At 44.1% G+C, this 23,920-nt stretch overlaps 1 protein-coding gene and 1 pseudogene across 1 annotated transcript in view; both read right to left on the bottom strand.

Moving 5' to 3' along the window:
- Positions 1 to 14,913, bottom strand: part of LOC148025713 (peptide methionine sulfoxide reductase B5-like) — a 33,995-nt gene extending 19,082 nt beyond the window's left edge. The window contains exon 1 of the mRNA XM_087692932.1: positions 14,602 to 14,913. Within this exon, the coding sequence (XP_087549058.1) occupies positions 14,602 to 14,822 (221 nt within the window). The 5' untranslated portion in view covers positions 14,823 to 14,913. The remainder of the gene's footprint in view (positions 1 to 14,601) is intronic.
- Positions 1,107 to 8,019, bottom strand: LOC148025714 (putative sucrose-phosphatase 2; annotated as a pseudogene).
- Positions 14,914 to 23,920: the final 9,007 nt, after the last annotated feature.

Raw genomic sequence — 23,920 nt, 5'->3', positions numbered from 1 at the left:
GGGAGTACTCAACGTAAAATAATTATCCAGAAGAATTTTAGATTCAAGAAGAATGAGAAAACAAATTCTTTGATTAAAGATATAGATAAGATACAAGATCAAAAGACTCTCGGATATGAAATTCGTCTTGTCTCTTTCAAGCAAGCAAAAGATCACTCGCCAATTGCAAGACACGGTCGAAATCTCGAACTGAGAGAGAAGAGAAGAAGATGGAATGTCAGGATTTATGGAAAGATCTTCAAGGAAGGCGAGGAGCTCAAAGATCGAACTCAAGCCACTCTCATAGAATTTGTTGACAAGAACTTTGAAGAGAGCAAGGAGCTCATAGCTCGACTCAAAAGCCACTCCATAGAACTTGATGACGATCTTCAAAGTAGGCGAGGAGCATCAAGCTCAACCTCAAGCCTCTTTCTCAAATTTGATGGCAAAGCTTCGAAGAGGCGAGGAGCTTAAAGCTCGAACTTAAGGGCCTCTCTCCTAAAACTTGTTGCAAGATCTTTGAAGAGGGCAAGGGACACAAAGCTCTACCTCAAGCCTCCCCCTTGCATTGATGGCCCTTCCTCCCTTTTATAGTTTTTCTCCTCTTTCTCTAACGTTGTGCTTTTTGGCTATTCAAATAAAACTAAGGTGTTTTAAGCCTTAGCTTTTCTCTTCCCACGAAAAAAGCTTAAAAGCCTTTAAAGCTTTTAGCTTTTCTTAAATCTCTTCGTTTCGTCAAAAGCTTAATCATTAAGCTTTTCGCCACCTATGATTCCTCCCGGCTCTCAATATCCTTTTTCCGAATTGCCATTTGACATGCTAACTGATAATGGAGCTACAATAATTTGAGAAATTTCAAAGGTCTGACGATTTCCAATGCAGAAACCATCGTTCTCTGATAATGCAACGAAGCTTGAATTCTTATATGCGGGCACAACTGTTTAATTTGAGCCATGAGATGCCTTGGAATGGCAGAATGAACATACTTGTGCCAATCAAATGATTAAACAAGCATCAGTTGGAAGGAGAATAAACGGACTTGAGGCTTTTCTCGAGGGCGGGCAACCCGGCCTCAAGGTGGTTGTCGATGGATTGAAGCTTTGAAGTGATGAAGAGATCCTCCTTCATTACGATGCCGTACGCCATGGTGTCCGCCAAGGCTTCTCCAAGGAAGCCCTCACTATTGTAAGAAGCTGCTGTATCAAAATGGATCCAACCTCGATGGCATCTAGCATGGCAGCCTTCTTCTCTGCGTAGTTCAACGCGTCATCAGAGCCAGTTTTAAATTCTATTCGTGTTATTCAACTTCAAGATCTATCAAGTGAGGTTCACAAGTTATTGGGTGAACCAACCCCTCCACAAAACAATCCCACCACCTTCAGTGCTACCTTGCTGCAGTGAAGCCTGTTAGCGATCAGAACCAGTCGGACTGTACAGTCGAACTGTGGTCCAGTCGGACTGCAGTACAGTCCAGTCAGACTGTACAGTCGGATTGCCACATGGCAGTCTGACCTGCATATTTTGGCGCTCAGATTCTGGCTATTTATAGCCGAGTTTTCAGCAGTCTGCCCACTCACTTCTATACGCAGATTACAGGCTGGAGGCTCGTGCAGATTCCGTCTCTGTTCGCAGATTTTAGACAGGAGATCGTACAAACTACAGCGGACTTCGAGGTGAACAGCAGGTTGCATCGTCGAGGTGGAGACACGCAGTCCAGCGCACTGCACCCGTGTATATATCTGCATATCTTTATATACAGTACACTTTATACAGTAGATCTTCATCTTCCACTGTCTCTTTCTCTCTCTTCTCTCTGCGTTCTCTCTCTCTCAGTCCTACGCTTCCGCACCGCTGCACTCTGACATGGTATCAGAGCAGTGTAGAAGGGCTGACTGAGTGAAAAACCAACCTGAAGAGGAGTTTTCATCGCGACACAAGGTTGCGTTTTCAGCGTTTGAGGGCAAGCAGGAGGACTGCGCCTCGGAACAAGGCTGAAGCGAGCGTGGGCGCGCGGGAAAGGAGTCCAGGTGGTGGATTTGCTGTTGTTTACTGCTGTTTGACGCGGAGGAAGTTTGAGTTTTCAGCTTTCAAGTGCAGGTTTTGCTTTTTCATCGCCTCCGGCGGGTGAAGTTTCGGGACGCGGAAGAGCCCTAGCAGGCTGCGTTTTCATAGCTAGAGGGGGTTGCTTTTGCGTTTGTAAAGGCATTATAGGTGAAGATGTCTACAAAGATTGACTTGGAGTTCTAGACGATCATGGAACAGAAGGTGCCTAACTTAGCGGCTCTTCCCACAGATCAGAAGCTCGATGGCGACAATTACCGCATTTGACGCGTGATGATGTTGGCCATCCTTGAGTCCTACGATTTGGCAGAGCTTGTACAGGAGGAGATCGACCGGCCCTTAGTGAGAGATGAGTCCAAACTCTCTTTCGATGCTCGTGCGGAGTTGGCCAAGGCACAGTCTCACTGGGACAAACTAAATGCCAGGATTCGTTCCTTTCTTTTTCTGTCTTGTACTACAGCCGTGATAGCTCACATCGAGCACTTGACGATGGCTCGGGAGATATGGCTGGAGCTTGATCAGATGTATAACCGGATGACCCTTATGAAGCGGGTTTCTTTGGAGGTGCAGATGCGGAGCTTGTTCGTGAACAAGTCTTCTTCGTTGCGGGAGCACATTAACAAGCTTAGACAGCTTCAGATGCCGGTTCAGAATGCGGGGAAGCCGATTTCCTCCGAAGACATGGTGATCACACTTTTGTCCCAGTTGCCGCCACGATTCGGTGCTTTCTACTCCGCCCTTATTGCTTTGGGGCGTGAGTCTACTCTTCGATGGGAAGAGCTGGTTCCTATGGTCTTGGACCAAGAGGAACAATTGAAGGGATAGCATGCTTCCAAATCGGAAGCCTTGACAGGTCAAGCCTCTCAGAAGAAGGGGAAGGACCAAAAGAAGAAGGAGGACAACAAGTCAAAGAAGGACAAGAACAAAGAATCCACATGCCATATTTATGGAAAGACTGGCCATTGGAAGAAGGATTGCCCTGACAAAGACAAAAAGGACACCAACAAGAAGGATACGAAGGATTTTGGAGCGGTGGCTGCACCCTCATCAGCTGTGTTTCTTCATCTAGCTGTCATTGAGAACTCTACACCGAATGCTTCTGATGCTGCGATGACAGTTCCCCAGGCTCGAGAGTGGATCGTAGACAGTGGCGCCTCCTGGCACATGACTCCTTCATCAGATGGTGTTGCCCAGTTGCGCCCTTCGCATGGGCAAATTCTCATTGGAGATAGCTCTTCGGTGTCTATTGCAGGACGGGGTGAGATGCAACTTATTCCAGACGGACGTGGTGGTACCCATACCTCCGAGGTTTTGCATATACCAGGTTTAGGGTATCATCTATTGTCAGTCCATAAGTTTTGTTCCCTTGGACTTATGGTGGAGTTTGACAGTGATTCGGTGCGAGTCCTTGATCGTGGGTCACGGAAGGTTCTCTCATCAGGATATAAGGAGAACGGCATCTACAAATTGAAGTCTTCTACCGCCCTCTCTACTCTTCTTCTTACCTCTCAGACACAGTCAGAGCTATGGCATGCTCGATTTGGTCACCTCAACTATGATTATCGTCGGAGGGCGTCACGTCCATGGACAGCTTGTTCGAGGGTTACCAGACATATTGGTGAGCCAACAGCCATGCCTCTCCTGCATTCGTGGGAAACAGCATAGGGATGCGATTCCCGACAAAGCTTCGCGGCGGTCTACTTCACCGATGGAGCTTGTATCTACGGATCTTTGTGGCCCTATGAGGAACGAGTCCTTGAGAGGAAGCTCGTACTTCATGTTGATCGTAGATGACTACAGCAGGATGACATGGGCCTATTTCTTGGCATTGAAGTCAGAAGCTTTCTCCCACTTCAAGGATTGGATTCTCTTTGAGGAGAACCGATCAAGCCGGAGATTGAAGAACTTGCGATCCGACAAGGATGGTGAATTTGTTTCTAATGAGTTTGCTCATTTTTGTGCAGATAAAGGTATTCACCAGGAGTTTGCTAATACCAACACTCCTCAAGAAAATGGCATTCTTGAACGGAAGAACTGAAGTGTGATCGAGATGGCGCACACCATGATGGAGCATCGACAGACACCTCAATTTCAGTGGGCCGAGGCTGTGGCTACTGCAGTCCACATCCTTAACAGATCCCCCACTTCGGCCGTTAATGAAATGACACCTTTTGAGGCTTACTTTGGGACTAAGCCCGATGTTTCTTATTTTAGGGTTTTTGGGTGTGATGCCTATGTTCACATTCCCAAGGCCCATCGTGATAAATTTGAAGCAGCTTTCCGAAGACAAGTGTTTGTTGGCTACAGCTCTCAATCCCAAGGCTATCGTTTGTATGATCCCCTCAAGCGGGATGTGTACACCAGTCGAGATGTGCGGTTCGTGGAGGTTCCGGCCATAGTAGTGGGTGAGAAGCATCCCGTTCTTGGAGATCCAAGGGAGAGTTGGGCTCCCGCGACAATTCCTTTGGAGCCCGCGCCTTTTGATTCTGATTTTGTTTCTGATACACAGTCTACTATTCCACCGGTCACCCCCGAGGAGTTACCACTGATGGATATCCCAGAATCTTCCGCTGATGGAGAGAGACGCCGGCCTCCTCCTCATTGGGCCCGTGACACATTCCATGATTCAGAGATCGAGGGGGTCCCTGAGGAGTAGGGACCGCAAGATGGTCCGCGGCGGTCACAGAGACACCAGGCACATTCTACGGAGCTTGTTTGCTCTAACTATTGTTTGATGACCCGTGTTATACAGGATCGAGAGCCCACTTCCGTGAAGGAGGCTTTACAGTCCGCACCATGGAAGAAAGCTATGGAAGCCGAGTTGGAGGCTATAGAGAGAAATGGCACTTGGTCACTCGTGCCTCGCCTCCCAAATAAGAAGGTGATTGGCGTCAAATGGGTCTTCAAGACCAAGTACCTTAGCGATGGTTCTTTGGACAAGCATAAGGCTCGCCTTGTTGCTAAAGGTTTTGCACAGCGCCCAAGGATTAATTGTCATGATACTTTTGCCCCCACTGCTCGTATGGCGACTATTCAAGCTGTTCTTGCCTTGGCTGGCCATAGGAGATGGCTTGTCTACCAGTTGGATGTGAAGTCGGCCTTCCTCAATGGTGATTTGAAGAAGGAGATCTATGTAGAACAGCCTCCTAGCTTTGGATCTTCAGATGGGCAAGTCTACAGGTTGAAGAAGGCCTTGTATGGCCTCAAGCAAGCTCCGCGTGCATGGAACGAGAAGATTGATTCGTTCCTTCAGTCACAGTTGGGATATCGGCGTTCCAAGGCCGATCCGCAGCTTTATGTACACACTTCCGAGGTTGGTTGTGTCCCTTTTGTATTGTATGTTGATGATTTGATTGTCACAAGTGATCATGCACAGAAGGTCCAAGAGACGAAGGCAGCTTTACATCGGACGTTCGAAATGACGGACTTGGGTCTACTCCATTTCTTCTTGGGCCATGAGATTTATCAGTCTCAGAGGGGGATCTTCATCTCTCCGCAGAGATATATACAGGAGCTCTTGATTTCTTTTGCGATGGAGAATTGTCGGACCATTTCTACTCCTATGGATCCGAACTGGAAGGCCACTTCCCATTCAGCTTCTCCCATGGCGGATGCTTCCCGCTATCGTCAGTTGATTGGATCATTGATTTGGCTCCTCAACACTCGTGTTGATCTTTGTTTTGCTATTGGGCTCTTGGCGGGGTTCATGAGTGAACCTCAGACGGTGCACTGACAAGCTGCCCAGAGGATACTTCGGTATTTGAGGGGGACATCTAATTTAGGGATTCATTATTCAGCAGGTACAAGTAGTTCAGATCTTGTACTTGCAAGTTGGAGCGACTCGAATTGGGCCGATGATGTGGACCACAGGCGGTCTACAACAAGTTACTCTTTTACCTTGGGTGCAGGTGTTATCTCATGGAGTAGCAAGAAGCAGCCCACAGTAGCCCTTTCGTCTACTGAGGCAGAGTATTGAGCCGCGTCTTCCACCACATGTGAGACTGTGTGGCTTCGAAATTGTTGGAGGAGCTAGATTGCCCCCAGACTCGTCCTACTTTGCTGCAATGCAACAATGAGGGTTGCCTTGCCTTGGCTTGAAATCTTGTTTTCCATGCCCGGACGAAGCACATAGAAATCCAATACCACTTCATCAATGAGACCATCACTGTGGAGTACTGCAAGACGAAGGACAATCTTGCAGATTTGTTTACGAAGGCGCTTCCCCAGGCTCTCCTTCGGAGCCATTCCAAATCCCTCAGGCTTCTGCCCCACCCAAGCTCTGAGAGGGGGGTGTTAGCGATCAGAGCCAATCGGACTGCAGTCTAGTCGGACTATACACAGTTAGACTACCACGTGGCAGTCCAACCTACATATTTTGGTGCCCAGATTCTAGCTATTTATAGCCGAGTTTTCAGCAGTCTGCCCATTCACTTCTGTACGCAGATTACAGGCTGGAGGCTCGTGCAAATTCCGTCTTTGTTCGCAAATTTCAGATAGGAGATCATGCAGACTACAGCGGACTTCGAGGTGAACAGCAGGTTGCATCGTTGAGGTGGAGACACGCAGTCCAGCGCACTGCGCCCGTGTATATATCTACATATCTTTGTATACAGCACACTTTATACAGCAGATCTTCATCTTCCACTGTCTCTTTCTCTCTCTTCTCTTTGCGCTCTCTCTCTCTCTTAGTCCTACGCTTCCGCACCCCTGCACTTTGACAAAGCCCTGCGTCTTATCTAGCAACGACGCATGCCATGCGGCTGTTCGTGCACCTGCTGATGTAGCATGATCAAAAAGCACCCCCTTATAATGTGAACTATAGTCATTATCGTGAAATGATTGATAGCCATTGTGACTGTCCCCTGCCCTGCGGTGTTCACTATCAAACTCCCTATAGTTCTCTTTGCCCCTTTCTTTACTTTTTTCACGATCCATGACAACAAGATCTTCCTTATCCCAGCCAGCTTTTCCAATGCCAGTGGCAGCTGGAACAGAGCTTAAATCCTCCTGCTTTAATGCAAACTTTTTCTTCAGATTACCAAACTCATCGTACATCTCGCCATCATCCTCCTCTGCTTCTCTACGTCTCCGCTTGGTCTCTTCGAGCTCTGCTTCATCAAACTCTTTGTATCCTCCAGCTCAAAAACTGCTGTTGTCATTCGGCACGTTACTTCTTTAGCCGTTCATTTCCAATGGTCAAATCTGACCATCCATATTCCGTCAGCTATTGTCTTTATGCGGATGCGATCAACCCACATTTGGCATACTGCGCCCTTGTATGAACCATAGCTAGACTTCAAATCTTCTAGTTCTTCAGAAGCAGCAACTTCCTTTCCCCAAGGTAGTATTGAAGTACAAGACGGAGCCTAATTCAAGTTAGAGCCTTTTTTTTAAGTGTTGAAAAACAGCATCTGAATGCTCCACTTCTGCCCACAGTCATCTCTCGCACAGAAAATGGAATTTGACTATATGATGTGCCACCGTGGAGAATTCTTCATGATTCTCTTTCTTGAGCAGTAATTCATGGCTATCTCTAGGTGACTCATTTGGCTGTAAACCAAAGTGCTGCATCGCTTGGATAATGCCAGCAGCTCATCTCTCGCTTGCATGATATATTTTGGGGTTTCCTTTGGCATTCTCTGTATACCAGAGCAAGAGTTCCTCTTGCGCATTTCCAACCATCACTCCATAAACATCTGGAACACTGAAGAGTTCTGCATCATTGCCTGAATCTCCACATACTAAAGTGGCCTTTGGAAGCCTCTTCTCTGCTTTTAACTTGCACAGAAGATAAGCCAAGACTTGACCTTTTCCTGCACCTTCTGGTAGAATGTTCAAATCTATTCCCCCACTATAAATCAGCTTAACTCTGAGCAATGCACTGCTCATAGAGGGTTCTCTTTCCAACCCTCTTTTGATTGTTTCAGCATGAACCCATTGGTCTGTGTCGATGGCTCCTACACTAATGCAAGCTTTCATGCTGCAAATAAATATGAGAGAATTTGTGTAAATGAAACCAGCCTTCCTTCTCGGATAGGGTGGTTTAACCTGATTAAGCACTTAATTACAGCAATTAGCAAATGAATATAAATTGAAATGCTCACTTACCTTCATAAACTTGGGCATTGGACACCCTGTTGGCCCCAAAACTGGCACCCCTTTCGGTATTTCTTTAATTTCAATTGTTGATGGATAAATTACAAGCCGAGATTTCACGATCTCCTTGCCTAATTCAAAAGCCCCTTGCTATTCCAATAATCAGCAAAGCATTCAAGCAAATTGCCCCTTGATTTTCACCCAGGACTTGCTCTAATGGAACCCCAACTGGTCAAACACTGCCCCAAATTCACAATAGATGGGCTGGCATCTGAAATCCTCACAATTCCACGAATTTCCGATGCTAATTTCAGTGTACAATGCCTTTGACTAATGGCACGGGTCCCAAGGTGATTGCTAAACCCTAATTACTGCTGTAATTTAGGGTTTTCAGCAGTAAACTCTCTACTGTCCACCAAATTTAACTGTACTCTGCTACCAATGGCTGAAAATTACTGAGAATGCTTGAGCATAGACTGGGGGAGATGAGAGAATGCTGTAGAGAGAGAGAAACTCAGCTGAAATGTATCTTTTGATTCATAACTCTGATGACAAATCTGATGGCACCAACAGCTTCAAAAGGGGGATAAAACACCAGCTAGCTGACGAGCCCTCCTCTTATACCGACGCCTCTCTTGAGGCAGAAGAGAAATCTTGCTACCTCCTGTCCTGTCACAGCGCGCGATCATTCGCCGTCGCCTCCTAGAGTCAAATCTCATCACCTCCTCTCCCTCTACCAAGCTCCAAACGGCTGCAATTCCACTTCCACCACCCTCCAACAGCCTTCTCCCTAGTTGCATGGGAAAGTTTTGCCAAGTGGCAGCCTTCCTAATGCATTTTCAGCCATTAATTTAATTTTTCAGAATTAATTAATTCTGAAAATTAATTTCAGCCCCTGCCCAAAATTAAACATGCCCATCTGTAATGAAATTGGCTAGGCCATTTACAACTTGGAGTGGTTCCCAACCTCTGTTGACCCTTAGACTAGCATTAATTAATTAATTAATACTAGTCCCTAGTGTCACCACTGACACTTAATGGCCAAACAATTGTCCTAGGGTCCAACCTGACACCAACTGACCACCAAAACCTAGTTGGTATAACTTAACACAACTTTTGCCTTTAGTACCCACTGCATCCTCAAGGTCCTTCGCCCGTTCCCATGAAATAACTGTCATGTGCATCACATGTGCTAAACAACCTTGCACATTTGATTAATAACTTAATCAAATGTTACTAGCAAGATTAAAGCATCTCAAAATTTCACATCCCCATGACAGTAAACACCCTCAAGAAGCATTTGCTCAAAATAATCAAACAGTTCGTGTTCAATATATCCAACAATTATTGCAGCCCATGAAACATGATCTCTTACTGGTAGTCCATCAAACACTAGGCATGCTTCTGCAAACTAGTTATTGGAGATAGTCTATATTCCCCAAGAGGCATCTCAAAATAGAAAGCACCTTTTTCATCCACAGGTTTCGTTTGTGCCTTCACATTTGCCGATCCATGTGTTAAAGCTACTTGGCACTTTCCATGATGAGTAGACTTATCAACTACAATAGTTCCACACAAGTCATACTGGGTTACAACAATATTTGGTAGCAAGCAATATTCAGGAGCACCATGAAATTGCTCAATGTAATGTACTAAATTTATAGTGAGGCTTCTGAGCCTTGATTGTGTAGTGAATTGATGTGACCTGGTCAAGTTTGTAGTACCCTTTCACATCAATTGTGGCTTTTTGGGCATCGTTTACGAATATCTACACTCCCTCCATACCATTGCCTTGACTATTTACAACTCGGCTACCAATAGAGATTCCAGTTATTTGAAATGGCTCAATGATAACAACATTGTCATGACCCAACAGCTACTTCAATGGAAGGTGAGACATAAAGACTATAATTTCTCCCTTGTAATAAGGCACAAGCTTGTACTATCTCACCTACTTCAATGGAAGAAGGTGAGACATAAAGACTGTAATTTCTCCCTTGTAATAAGGCACAAGCTTGTACTGTCCACAAGGTAGTGAGCTGAAAATAAACTTCCCATTTGCATTTGATACGGCGCAACACAAGGCTTTCTCATCAAATGGTGAATCCTCATGGCCTTTAGGACATACATGCTTTAATGTTGTACAATGTGTCCTAGCAAGAAAATATGCTTTGAAATAGAACTTCATGCTTAATCATTTATGATTTGAAGAAGACATGCGAAATCGAATCCATGTTATGCAACCAATCAAACAATGATCCACACAAAAATTATAAATGCACTGAAGAAAATGTGACTAGCCTATCTACATGTGCTCGGGCATCATGCAAAATGCAAACAAAAAGACACACACAACGGAAAACATATTCCTAATGATGCTGACTAATGAGATCAAAATCCTAGTGGAAAAAAACTCCACCCTTAGGTTCGCAATGGTGGATGCACAACGTCACGACACCGTGGCTCAAGAGATATGGTGGGAGTTACATCAAATGTACAACCGTCATGAAGAAGGTCTCTTAGGAGGTTCAGATGAGGATTTTCAATCCTAAAGAGTCTTCTTCTATGCGGGACCATGTTAATAAGCTTCGACAATTGCAAATGTAGGTCTAGAATGCAGGGAAATTGATTACCTTGAAGGACATGGCAATAACTCCTCTCTCTCAGTTACCGCCCCGATTCAATGCATTTTATTACACCTTGATTGCTTCAAGGCAAACAAAGACCCTTAAGTGGAAGGAGTTGATTCCGACACCAAGAGGAACAACTCGAAGGTAAAAACGTTCAACTTTAACCTATCAAACCTCCCAACAAAAGAAGAAGAACAAGAAGGATGAGAAGTCCAAACAGGACAAAGCCAAGGAGTCTACTTACCACATTTGTTGCAAGACGAGTCACTGGAAGAAAGATTGCCCCAACAAGGACAAGAAGGATACCAAAGAGAAGACTACAAAGGACCGAGGAGTGATGGTTGCTCCTTCATGGATTGCCTTCCTCCATTTGGAGGTGACAAAGGATAATCCTCAAACCACCACTGATGCGGTGATGATGGCCCCTCATTCTCATGAGTGGATTATGAATAGTGGCGCTTTCTGCCACATGACTCCTTTCAATTTTATTGCAAGTATACCTCATTGGACTCGTAATACACTCCATGATTCAAAGATTGAGGGAGTCCCTAAGGAGTGGCACCCGCAAGATGGCCCACAGCACTCTCGAAGGAACTAGGCACATTCCATCAAGCTTGTTTGTACTAACTACTGTTAGATGACTCTTGCCATGGAACATAGGAAGCCCACCCTTGTGAAGGAGGCTTTGCAATCATAACATTGGAAGAAGGCTATGAAGCAGGAGTTGGCTGGTATTGATCGAAATGGCACTTGGGATCTTATGCCTAGGCCCATTCATAGGAAGGTGATTGGTGTTAAAGGGGTCTTTAAGACTGAATACCACACTAATGGCGCTCTAGATAAGCACAAGACATGGCTCATTGCAAAGGGCTTTGCAAAGCAGCCAGGGGTGGATTTCCATGACACCTTTGCATCTACAACTCAAATGGCTACCATTAGGGCCATTCTTGCCTTAGCCAACCATAGTGGATGGCCAATTTATCAAGTTGATGTGAAATCTACCTTCCTTAATGCTGATTTGAAGGAGGAGATCTATGTTGAGCAGCCTCATGGCTTTTAATCATCCGATGGACAAGTGTACAAGTTGAAGAAGGCCCTTTACGGCCTCAAACAGGCTCCACATGCTTGGAATGAGAAGATAGACTCATTTATCCAAGGAAAGTTAGGATATCAACATTCCTCTTCCGAACCCCAGTTGTATGTCCGCACCTCAGCCAGAGGGCATACGTACGTTTTTATGTGGATGATCTAATCTTGATAGGTGACCATGCCCAAAAGATAAAGCAAACAAAGGAGACATTACACGAGGTGTTCGAGATGACGGATTTGGACATTTTCCATTTCTTTTTTAGGTCATGAGATTTGATAGACTCTTAAGGGGGATTTTCATCTCCCTACAGCGGTATGTACAAGAGCCTTTGGCTACATTTGAGATGGAGAGCTACAAGGCCATTTCTACTCCTATGGATCCAAATTGAAAGGCTACGGCCCATGCAGATTCATCGGCACTAGATGCTACCTGCTAGAGACAGTTGATTGGGTCATTGATACGGCCTGTTAACACTCAAATTGATTTGTGCTTTCTAGTAGGTTTGCTTAAAAGACTCGTGAGTGAACCCAAGGTGGTTCATTGGAAACCTACTATGAGGGTTTTGGCATTCCTGAGGGGAACCCCCGATCTTGGTATTCATAACCCAACAAGTACTATAGATTCAACTTTGGTTCTTCAAGGCTAGATGGATTCAGATGAGGTTGGAGATGTTGACCAATGAAGATCAACGACACGATATTACTTTACTTTGGGTGCAAGGGTTAGCTTGTGGAGTAGCAATAAGCAACCCACCATTGCACTTTCTTCTACTAAGGCAAAATATAGAGCAGCGTCTTCTACCACATGTGAGACAATGTGGTTTCGAAGGTTACCACAAGAGCTTGCATGCCCGCAAACAAATCCTATGACCCTTCGTTGCGGCAATGAGAGTTGCATTGCTTTGATGTAGAACCATGTGTTTCATGCTAGGTCAAAGAACATTGAGATACAGTACCATTTCATTCAAGAGAAGATCTTGGATGAGACGATTGATGTGGTTTATTGCAAGAAAAAGGATAATTTGGCAAATTTGTTTACAAAGTTGCTTCCTCAAGTTGTTCTGTAACAACACTCCAAATCCCTAAGCCTTATGCTGCATCTAGGATCTGAGAGAGGGTGTTAGAGATCTAGTCATCCCCTAGACTAGCATTCTCAAGATGCTCCCTCATGTTGGTGCAATCAATTCTCGTAAGTAGAGTTACGCATTTTTCCTATTAGTTTTGGGCGTTTCCAATAGTCACCAGATGTAGTTACCATTTACCGGGCAGATCAGATATTAGTTAGACAAGTGGCAGTGCCACGTGGCAGGCAAAAGGCTGGTAACTGAATATTTCTTGCAACAGTCAGCACCTTTTTGTGCCAGTCGGCCAGTTTGCTGGCCACCTTCATTATTTTGTGGGCATTTTCCCTCCTATTTATTGCCAGTTGGCAGCCTGCCTTCATCACTTGTGCCTTCAAGTGGTGGAGAGAGAGATCGGCTTGAGGAGATACTTCGATAGCCTGTTTGTTTCAGCATTCATTGACTGCAGATTTCTGCATTCTTTTGTCTCTTTTCTCGCGTTCATTGTCTTTCAGTCTTGTCCATACACTACTGCATTTGATGCACTCTAACAGAAGAACATTTATCACCAATATATGATGAGCTGCCCTATACTCATACATTGTATGAGCTTTCAGCTACGCTGAATTCTAGGCTAAAAACTGAAAATAGCATGGTTAAAGTATGCTTTTGTATACACTAGTTAATGGAAAAAGGGCTGATGCCCCACCTGCTGAGCTGAATCTAAACTGAGTAAAAAGCTGAAGATTGAACTACCTCTATGTGTGCCACAGCAGCAACCTACATCTCACCAAAAGGACTAAACTAGACTATCAATCAAACATTGATAAAATATCAGGTCGGACCTGAACAATCCAGCAAGTGTTTGATAAATGCATTACTTGCCTGGAACATACTACTGCTGCTCACTGTTTGGTGGCAGCTAGTCATCAAATAGTGGTTTCTTCTTACTGTGCGCTGCTCCACTATACCCTGCATTTTAAGTTTTACACTTGGCTACCTCCCTAGAGCTTGTAGCTTGTACACTAAATCTTATCTTCGAATACCTGTTTTTCCATCTACAAGAAAAGCATTGCACCTCAGCAAACAAATGGCAGAACAAACAGCTTTCATGAAGAGCTTTACCCTCTAGAAAACAAATTTATGTCACTTTCATAGTAAAGACTCCCTTTCAGTCAATATAGCCAGATCTGGAACTATATCCACCAAAAGTCGAAGGTACAGACCAATGACGGTTAGAAACCAATGCCACTATTGTTCTACTAGAGTTTTAGACATATTAAACATGGCCTTTAGCTGCACGGTGAGTACAAAGCACCATCTGAACTGTACTTGAGCTTGAAGATCTACTTGAATGGATGGTTCAAAAACCTAGGAGGTCTACTTTCACACTATCAGGGTACTCATTCAACAGACGGCACTGATTAGAGCACGAATTACAGAAAGGCACTCGATAGTCCTGTTAATAGTGCCCCTGCTTCGAAATGGCAGGGGTGTCATTAGCCTGAAATAACGAGTATTAAGATCTCTTTAAAACGATCGACTTTTTTAATTCTGAAGATTTTTTCCTTTTTCCTCGCTATGACTCGTGACATTTCCGAAAGCCCGATAAAATGTGCGTGTGTGTGTGCGTGCGTGCGTGCGTGTGTGTGTGTGTGAGCGAAAGAGAGAGAAATCTAACTCACTCAGTGCCCTTCTCTCGAAGTATGCGGAATTGCTCGGGAGAGAGGATGGCACGCCATTCTTCATCTGTCTTGTGCACAATCTTGTTACTGCTGCTGGCCATCGCGCGAGGGAGGAGAAGACGAGTAGGGCGGCCTTGCTGACGAAGATGGACGGTCGCAGCACAGGCCGCGAGAATGCCCGATGATGATGATGATATTGACGCGTAAGCTCGGGCAGCCATGACTGATCGAGAGCTTGCAGCAGCGACTGGATAATTCTATTTTCCCAGGCTGCTGTTACGTCCCGCTCTTTTTTTTTGGGTTTGGTGGGGTCGAAAGGCGGTAATATTCTGTCTATCTACGAGCTGGCAGCCCATGCCCAATAACCGCGCTTTGGACGGGTGGAAGCAATTAGCGCTCCGCACTAGAACCGGGTTGCCAAGGCACTTTGTTAAGCAAGGGTGTTTCCCGCGGCCCTCCATCCCTCTCTCTCTCTCTCTCTCTCTCTCTCTCTCTCTCTCTCTCTCTCCACCTAAAAACCATTGACTACATATCATACCAGAAGGCTAAATGTAGCAAAACTAATCCACATTATTAGATGGTGCCATCAAGTTCCAAGCAAAGGGAAGTTCCATGTGTGTGTGTGTGTCCATGCACACGCATGTGTGCACATATTTTAAACGTCATAAAAAAGTGATATTTAAATTTAAGAAAGTTGTTTAGTTAATATTATCATTGAACTCTTAAGGGTTATTATTATCATGTGAGCATGGACTCTAACCATCTATGCACTATTAGAATCTCCCTAAGATACCAAACATTTAAGAGGTGAAACAAAATATAACTTTGGGGATCCTCGGCTGGCTCTTGGAGCCTTGGGTAACTCCTAATCGTGCAAGCAGCGATGTTGCTAATGCTATCGTGCTTTGTTCTGTCAACGTGTTGTCTATCAGTCGCTTCATGAGAAGCTCGTTCACAATGTTAAGTTTGCATCTAGGGCTCTTTCCCTCTTTGCATTTGGTCCTATTCGATTTTTATTCGCTAGGGCTAGCATCTGCTAGACCTCTCACATTTCAATGTCCCGCCACAATCTTCTAGTCTGTTGTTGTTGGTTGTATGTTGTTATGCTTTGTAAGTCCTTTCACGCCAGTTTTCTTTCCTCCTTGAGGTCCACTATGATGTCTTCTAACAGCCTGCCATGGTGATCCAACCTAGTTTCCGTGTCATATTTGTTCACCATTCGCTAGATTTCAACCACGAAATCTCCCAAGGTCAAGCTCCTCATATTTGCGGCTTACACTAGACTCTGCCATGTTTGCAGTCTCCTATTCTAGTAAATTGTCGATGAGGTTGATCAAATTGGGTAGTGTCGTGCTCCTAATGGTATTGCTGCCTTGATGCATTTGGCCTTCTATGTTGTGTCTACCAGTTGGTCCTACCAATTGGGTTTACTTGATCCCCTATCTAGATTTGAGGGTCATCTCCTATTAGTGGGCTCGTTTTGTTAATTAGATCTAAGTGTGTTCCTTTTTATTGATAGCCAACCCTCAATTTATGTTCACTCAATGTGTGTATGGTGCTCTTTTTTGTGCGCTATGCAAAATCAAGCTTTTCGTTTTTCCAAGTGCACTTCAAGTGTCGAAAACAATGTGGGTGAGAACATGAGATAATGAATGCAGCTTTCGCGCTCCGATCTAAGCTTTTGGCTAAATAGGGTTCTACACTCAGACACTGACCTCTCTCTCTAGTCTCTAGGGTCTATGCTACATTGTTCAGCTCGTTCAAGGTTAAATGGGGGTCTAGGGGTCAATTTCGCAGCTTTAATAGGGACTTAAGCTAACGTGACTGTCAATGGTCATATCTAGCTATCCGATTGTGAAATCTAAGGTCAATCGCACTTGTAAGGCTTCCAAAGCCTTCCTTGGATGCAAGATGTGTTGTGCCTCACCTATGATGCGCTAGATTTGTCACTTTCCCTTATCATAATTTTGGTCTGATTTAACAATGTCTGATCCTTAGAGTTAGACGTTAGATTTTAACTATCTGATTTCAGAGGGTCCAATTTTGGCATGTTTGAGTGCCAAGTGTTTGATTTTGACTAGTCCAATTTTCATTTGTCCAAGTGGCTGACGGTCGAGTGTTCGAGTTTGATTCTGAAAGTGTCCGATTTAATGAGTCCGATCGTCCAAATTGGATAGGGTGAATGTTCGATCGGACAGGTGAGGGATGGTTTGATTTTTGGGATCGGACCCGATCAAACAAGTCAAGTTAACCCAAATGTTCGAATTCTAGGAATCGAACGTCCGAGTGTCCAATTGTGGGAATTGGACCCCTGTGGACCGTGTTCGATTCTACCAGCACACAAACAATGGCAATGAAAAATCAATTTGTGGCAACGATTTTGACCACACCCACATGCAAGGAGCTCCAAAATCCAAGGATAGATACACATGAAGGTTTCTACATACCTAATCCAAGTGGAAAACTCTTGGGGAAGCTGATCAATTTGTCGAAAGCTCTCTCTCTCTCTCTCTCTCTCTCTCTCTCTCTCTCTCTCTCTCTCTCTCTCTCTCTCTCTCTCTCTCTCTCTCTCTCTCTCTCTCTCTCTCTCTCTCTCTCTCTCTCTCTCTCTCTCTCTCTCTCTCTATTGTAGAAGCTAAAAATGATCCTTCCACCCCCTTCATTGGGTCTTAAACCTTTGTTCTAATGCCCGAGTGCTGCTCCATTAGTGCTTATGCCTTGTCAATGGATTGCAATCCCATTTTCCCCTTATTTTTGCCCTGTTTTGACATGTTTACATTAGAAAACCTAAAGCTATTTGCTTCAATTTCTTGATCCTGTCCTACTCTAAATGCAACAAAAATCAAAACCCAAGTATTGAAATGATTCCTCCTACTTGTCTACTCATCAAAAACCCAAAATACTTACTTGCTTTGAAGATTAAAAACCCCAAATCTCCTACCTGTATCAAGCACCCGTTCGAGGATGCAACCCTACTTCGACGCTCGATTTGAGGTGTGCAAGTGCTCAAGCTTGAATATATTGGTCCCGCCAATGAAACAAAAATATAGTGGGAGCTCACGCTCAACTGCCAAAACTGCCAAGACCCACGGACTGCTTATTGCTTCAAGTGTTTCAAACAAGCACAAATGGCTATCTCTCACCTAGTCAACACACATTTGATCCTATGGGGTATAGTGAGCTTACCTTGATGCTTGAATGAGTAGCCTTCTCCTCAAGCACACTGGTAGCTCTACGATTTGAGATGCAAGCTCAAGCAATCTCAAGCCTTCTTCTTCAAGCTCCATTCTCCATAGCCGTGCGTAAAGACAAGAGAAGAGAAGAGAAGAGAAGAAGAAGAAGAAGAGAGGAGATGATGGAGAGCTTCTTCTCCAAGATCCCTCACCCTCATACAATCACTCCCTCACACTCCCTCTCTCAAGCACACATAAGCAAGCAAGAAGGAGAGAAGAAGAGACCACTTTTGACACACACCAATGAAGAATGAGCTCCTCATTCACTTTTCAGGTTTATATACAAAACCCTAAATCCCTTGGGCTCCCGTCCTCTTTTTTAACATGAGCGAGCAACTTGCCAAGGCCCTATTTTCCTATTTCCTTCTAGTTGCCTTATCCCTTCATCCATGTTCGTTTAGACTTTACAACTTGCACAGGAGGGAGCTTGGAGCTCTTATAAAATGAATTACATTGTGGCCTGCACTTTCCTTGTGATGAGAGCCCTCAAAGGTTCTCCTCCATCCTTGAGAGAGCATCCTTGATCCTTGAGAGGACCTCCTTCATCCTTGAGACCTCCTTTATCCTTGATAGGACATCCTTCATTGTTGAGAGAGCCTTGCTAGAATATTCAGTGGTCTCCCACGTTTTTTCTGAGCTTACCTTGTCCTCCACTTTTCTTGCCTGGGTAGAATGAGCTTCTTCATTCACTTTTTGACTTGGGCTTTCTTGGTCTTTCTTTGCTTCCTTTTCGTTGAGTGATCCTTGCCCGTGACAGGTCTTGTAACAATTCTCTCTCTCTTTCTAAATTTTTATATTCTTTGTTTCTCAAATTTTTTTTCATTGTCTTCTGTAAATTCCTTTATTTTATATTTCTCCCTCTCCCTATAAACTTTTATATTCTCTCTCTCTCTTTCTCTGATTGTCATTAGGGCCAATGTCTTGAGAGTTTAGATAAGGAGGACTTGGATCCAGTCACATTGCTCCCTTTAGGACAAAAGATGGAGCCACTTCTTCCTATACCTCTTTGAGGATGGATTTATTGTCTCCAACCACAGTATATGAACAAGCACCTTTCCCACAGTATGCAGGCTATTATTGGATAGATGTGTGCCTCCTCCCATTAGTTAAGGACAGAGATAGGTAGATGGACATATATCCCAATGGAGGATAGGACATGCTTACTCTGACAGAGAGCTTGAGATGGAGGAGTACTATATATGTGGATGTACAATATACTAAGACATACAAGGAAGGTAACACTACCTTTTCTAGAGGGCTTTGGACCTCTTCCTCATCTCATGAAGTATGAAGAAGAGAGATTTCTGGGGATTTTCCTCTTGGAGCTCCAAAGGTGCTGCACAACACTACCACAAGACAGGAGACTAACTCACCCAAAGGGACCCAGGTAGAGAGCACATATGGATTTCTTTCATAGATTAGATCCCACATGCACTATTAGCTCAATAGACATAGATGCATCTCGCCAAACTACCCTGACTCGATGCTACAAAGTCACACTAGACAAGGCCATTGCACTTTGTCAAGCACAATGACCTTGACCATGCGGCGGGCTGAAGACTAAGAGACACATACTAGAGTCAAATTAGAGCCATCATTATGAGACATAAGAGACTAACCCCTGAATACATTAGCAAGGTAGCCCTAGATCACATCATGGTTGGGATGTTGAGATATCGAGCTCCACTCGTGATACGCCAGGGTGACCGTTGTGTATTTATGTCACCGACTTGTCAGTTGCAGACACGGTTGGTACACCGCCCATGAATAATAGCTACATGATAGCTATCCTTATCTACTCTAGTTCGTGGCTCAGTTAGTATGCCACCTTAGTTAGTTGAGTTTGGTTTGAGACCCATATATAGGGTTCTTCTATTTCTTTGTACTTGAGTTCTTTTGGCTTACACAACTAAGAAGAGGAAAAACTGTTTTCAGCCTCCACCCTTGTGTGTATTCCCCCATTGTGCAAGCAAGAAAGCTACAAGTGAGACTCCTTCCTTCTCTCCCACAATCTTGACATGGTATCAGAGCCTTGTTCGTGGTAAGGAGCTCAAGAAAGCAAGCCAAGCTCGCAGTCTTCTGGTAAGAGGAGCAGTGTTGCTTTCATTTTCTGTTTTGGGAGCAGATCTCTGCAGGTAGCACAGCCGGAAAGTGCAGGAGTGCATTGTCTCAGGTTGAGACGCCCTTCGCGATGAAGCAAGAGGGCAATATATGCTGCAGGAGAGGCCTTTAGCTCTTGGCGACCCTGTTTTTTTGATTTGAGGCCATTTCGGGGCCTGTTTTGGAGGCGGAAGTTTTCTGCACGCACTCAGGAAAAGGCCTTGTTTTATGCTGTGCGACCACTGTTCTACAGGTCGGTGAAAAGTTGCTGTAGAAATTGCATCGTATGCTTGTGTGCAGAGACATTGGGAGTTACAGAATCATCCTTGTTGCCTGTTTATGCAAAATCGTCACTAGGAAGTGACTATGTGGTCAAATACCACTTTCGCCAGTTTTGCAGATTTACCCTTGTGAGGGTGAAGTTGTGTTTTTTGCAGTGACAGAATTTTTTGCAGTATTCTATAATGGCATCTGATTCTCTCTCACAGATTGTCACTGAAAAGCTTGACAAGAACAACTTCCAAGCATGGAAGTTTAGAATGACGAATTTCCTTATGGGAAAAGGATATTGGGAATTTGTTGCAGGAAACGAAGAAGAACCAGTTTTTCCTGATGTTCCCAATCAACAGCAAATGCAAGCATTTAAAGCATAGCATGAGAGAGCCAGGAAAGTTATGTATTGGCTGTCTATCAGCATTTCAGACTCTATGATTGTGCATATTCAGGATGCAAGTACGCCAAAGGAGGCATGGGATACTTTGTCAAAAATGTATAGCACAAATACGCAAGCCAGGAAAATGCAGCTCAAGCAAGAGTTACACAATGTGCAAAGAGAAAATATGAGCATCAACGACTACCACATGAAGGTGAAGAACATTGCAGATGCACTTGCTTCCATTGGGTCACCAGTGGAAGATGATGATTTAGTTTCTGTGACCTTGAATGGTCTAGGAAAGGATTATGCACAGTTTCAGACATCCATTTTAGTTCGTGAAAGATTTCCTGATTTTGAGGAGTTGATTGCTCTTCTAATTTCTGAGGAGCAGAGAAATTGTGGTGCATCTTCTTCAGGAGGAACTTCAAAAGAAGCTGTCTTCTACTCAAATGCTGGAAGAGGTAGAGGCAAAGGTAGAGGAGGCCGATTTGGAGGCCGTGGTAGAAATCAGAATATGCAGCAAACTCAAGAAAACCAGTCCTATGGAGGAGGACGTGGTAACTCTAGAGGCAGGGGGAGCCAAAGAGGTCGTGGTGGATGGCAAAGAGGCCAAAATGCAAATAGTAATGTTGAATGCTACTATTGTGGTAAAATGGGTCATATGGCTAAAGACTGCTATAAAAAGCAGAATGACATCATGAATGGAAAACTGCAACAAGGAAATTATGCATCCTCTAGTAGACAGGGTGATGACAGAAATGAGCATCTGTTTATGGTGCAGCACATGAACAATTCTATGACAAGTGCAGAAGAAAGCAACGATGTATGGTATGTTGACTCAGGTGCATCAAACCACATGACAGGTCATGCAGAATGGATGGAGGATGCAAGGAAAATGGAAAAACCAGGATTTGTGGAGACTGGTGATGATACTGCACATCCTATTGTGCAGATTGGAAAAATTCCCTTGTCTATGCAAGATGGAAAAAAGAAATACATGTCCGATGTATTTCATGTCCCGAATATCACCAAGAATCTGGTTTCTATTGGTCAAATGGTTGAGCAGGGCTTGCAGGTCAGATTTAATCCTCATGGATGCTTTATTGAGGATATGAAAAATAAAGGTCGCTTGATAGCAAAAGGAAAGAAGAAGGGCAGAATGTTTACATTGGATGCAGACATGCCTGAATTGAGTGCAGCAATGTTTGCACATGGGACCGGTGTAGTTGCAGATATTGATATCTGGCATAAACGCATTGGTCATGTTAATGTACAGCGACTTAAATCAATGCATGCCCAAAATATTGTTGCAGGATTGCCAAAATTCAAGGTTGCAGAAATGCATAAGGTATGTGAAGCCTGTCAGTTTGGAAAACAGGCAAGGAAACCATTTCCTAGACATGTTCAAGAGAGTGAGAGGCCATTGGAATTAATCCACTCTGATGTGTGGACTACTAAAGCTGCATCTCTTGGAGGCTGTCATTATTTTGTCACTTTTATTGATGACTATAGCAGAAAAGTTTGGGTGTATTTTATGAAAAAGAAAAGTGAAGTTTTTGGGCATTTCAAAACCCTTAAAGCTATGGTTGAAAAAGAAACAGGTCTGCAAATAAAATGCCTAAGGTCAGATGGAGGGGGAGAGTACCTCTCAAATGAGTTTGCAAAGTTCTTGCAGGAGCATGGCATAAAGCAGCAATATTCATGGAGTTATACCCCACATTAAAATGGAATTGCAGAAAGGAAAAACAGGCATATTGGAGAGGTATCTCGTGCCATGCTCAATGAAAAAGACTTGCCAGATTTTTATTGGGCTGAAGCAGTTGCTACAGCAGTCTACATAATGAACAGGACTCCCATTGCAGCAATACATGGAATGACTCCAGAGGAGAGGTATACTGGTAGGAAACCAGATATTTCTCATTTGAAAATTTTTGGTTGCATTGCCTATGTACATGTGCCAGATGAGTTGAGATCCAAGTTGGATCCAAAAGCTGAGAAGTGCATCTTTATTGGTTACTCTCTGCAGCAAAAAGGGTATAGATGCTATAACCCTTCTACTCGTAAGTTTACAGTGAGCAGAGATGTTGTTTTTTATGAGATGAGTAGCTGGTATAAACCGGTAAATGTGATTGATGATGTAGATGCACAAAATGGTAATGCTACACAAAATTCACAGCAGCAGTCACAAAATATTAGTGGACCTGGAGCGCCCTCTAGCAGTGGTTCACATTCTTCACCATGGACAGGTAGATTGAGATCAGGAGAATCTTCTCAAAGCAATGCAGATAGTGGTATGCAGGTATCACGAAAGGGAAAAGAGAAGGTTGATCAGCCCATGTTTGATGTGAATGCAGGTCACTCTTATGTGGATGGTGAATCCAGTGGCTCAGAACAGAGCATTGATGATGAGTTGGGCATTCCTTCTATTGTTACACCTGGAGTAAGGAAAACCAGGGATGTTTTGAGAGCACCTGGGAGTGAACCTACTTTGCGCAGGTCTACGAGAGCTAGGTATCCTGTGGATAGGCTGAAATATGATGGATTTACAGCCATTCACTATGCATATATGGTCAAAGTGATACATGAACCAGAACCCACTTCTTTTGAGCAAGCCATGGGAAAAGAAAAATGGGAGAAAGCCATGGATGAAGAAATGGATGCCTTGGAAGCAAATGCTATATGGGAATTGGTACCTTTGCCTAAAGGTAAGAATGCAATTGGCTGTAAGTGGGTTTATAAAGTGAAGCACAATGCAGATGGTTCTGTGAACAGATACAAGGCAAGATTAGTAGTCAAGGGGTATGCACAAACATATGGCATTGACTATGAAGAAACATTCAGTCCGGTTGCAAGGATGGCAACCGTAAGAGCAGTCATTGCTATGGCTGCATCAAAGGGATGGTCTTTACATCAGATGGATGTAAAGAATGCCTTCTTGCATGGTGATTTGCAAGAAGAGGTCTATATGGAGCAGCCACCAGGTTATGCACATGCTGTTCATCCTGAGTTTGTTTGCAGGTTGAAGAAAGCCTTGTATGGCTTGAAGCAAGCACCTAGAGCGTGGTCTGACAAGATAGGACAGTATCTTGTCACTATTGGCTTTCAGATTTCCAAGGCAGATTTCTCACTTTATGTGAGAAAAACAGAGAAAGGTATTATGCTACTTGTCATTTATGTTGATGATTTGATTATGACAGGTGACAGTGATGAAGATATCCTTCATGTGAAAATGCTATTGAAGCAGAAGTTTGAGATGAAGGATTTGGGAGAGCTGCGTTATTTCTTGGGCATTGAGGTGATTAGATCACCAAGTGGGATACAGCTCTTGCAG

The sequence above is a fragment of the Lygodium microphyllum genome, chromosome 14, assembly GCF_053477565.2.
Source record: "Lygodium microphyllum isolate KBCC chromosome 14, Lygodium_microphyllum_v1.1.10, whole genome shotgun sequence".
In the NCBI taxonomy this organism is placed as follows: Eukaryota; Viridiplantae; Streptophyta; class Polypodiopsida; order Schizaeales; family Lygodiaceae; genus Lygodium; species Lygodium microphyllum.
The sequence above is the reverse complement of the archived record's forward strand: the minus strand, read 5'-3'. Positions and strand labels throughout refer to the sequence as shown.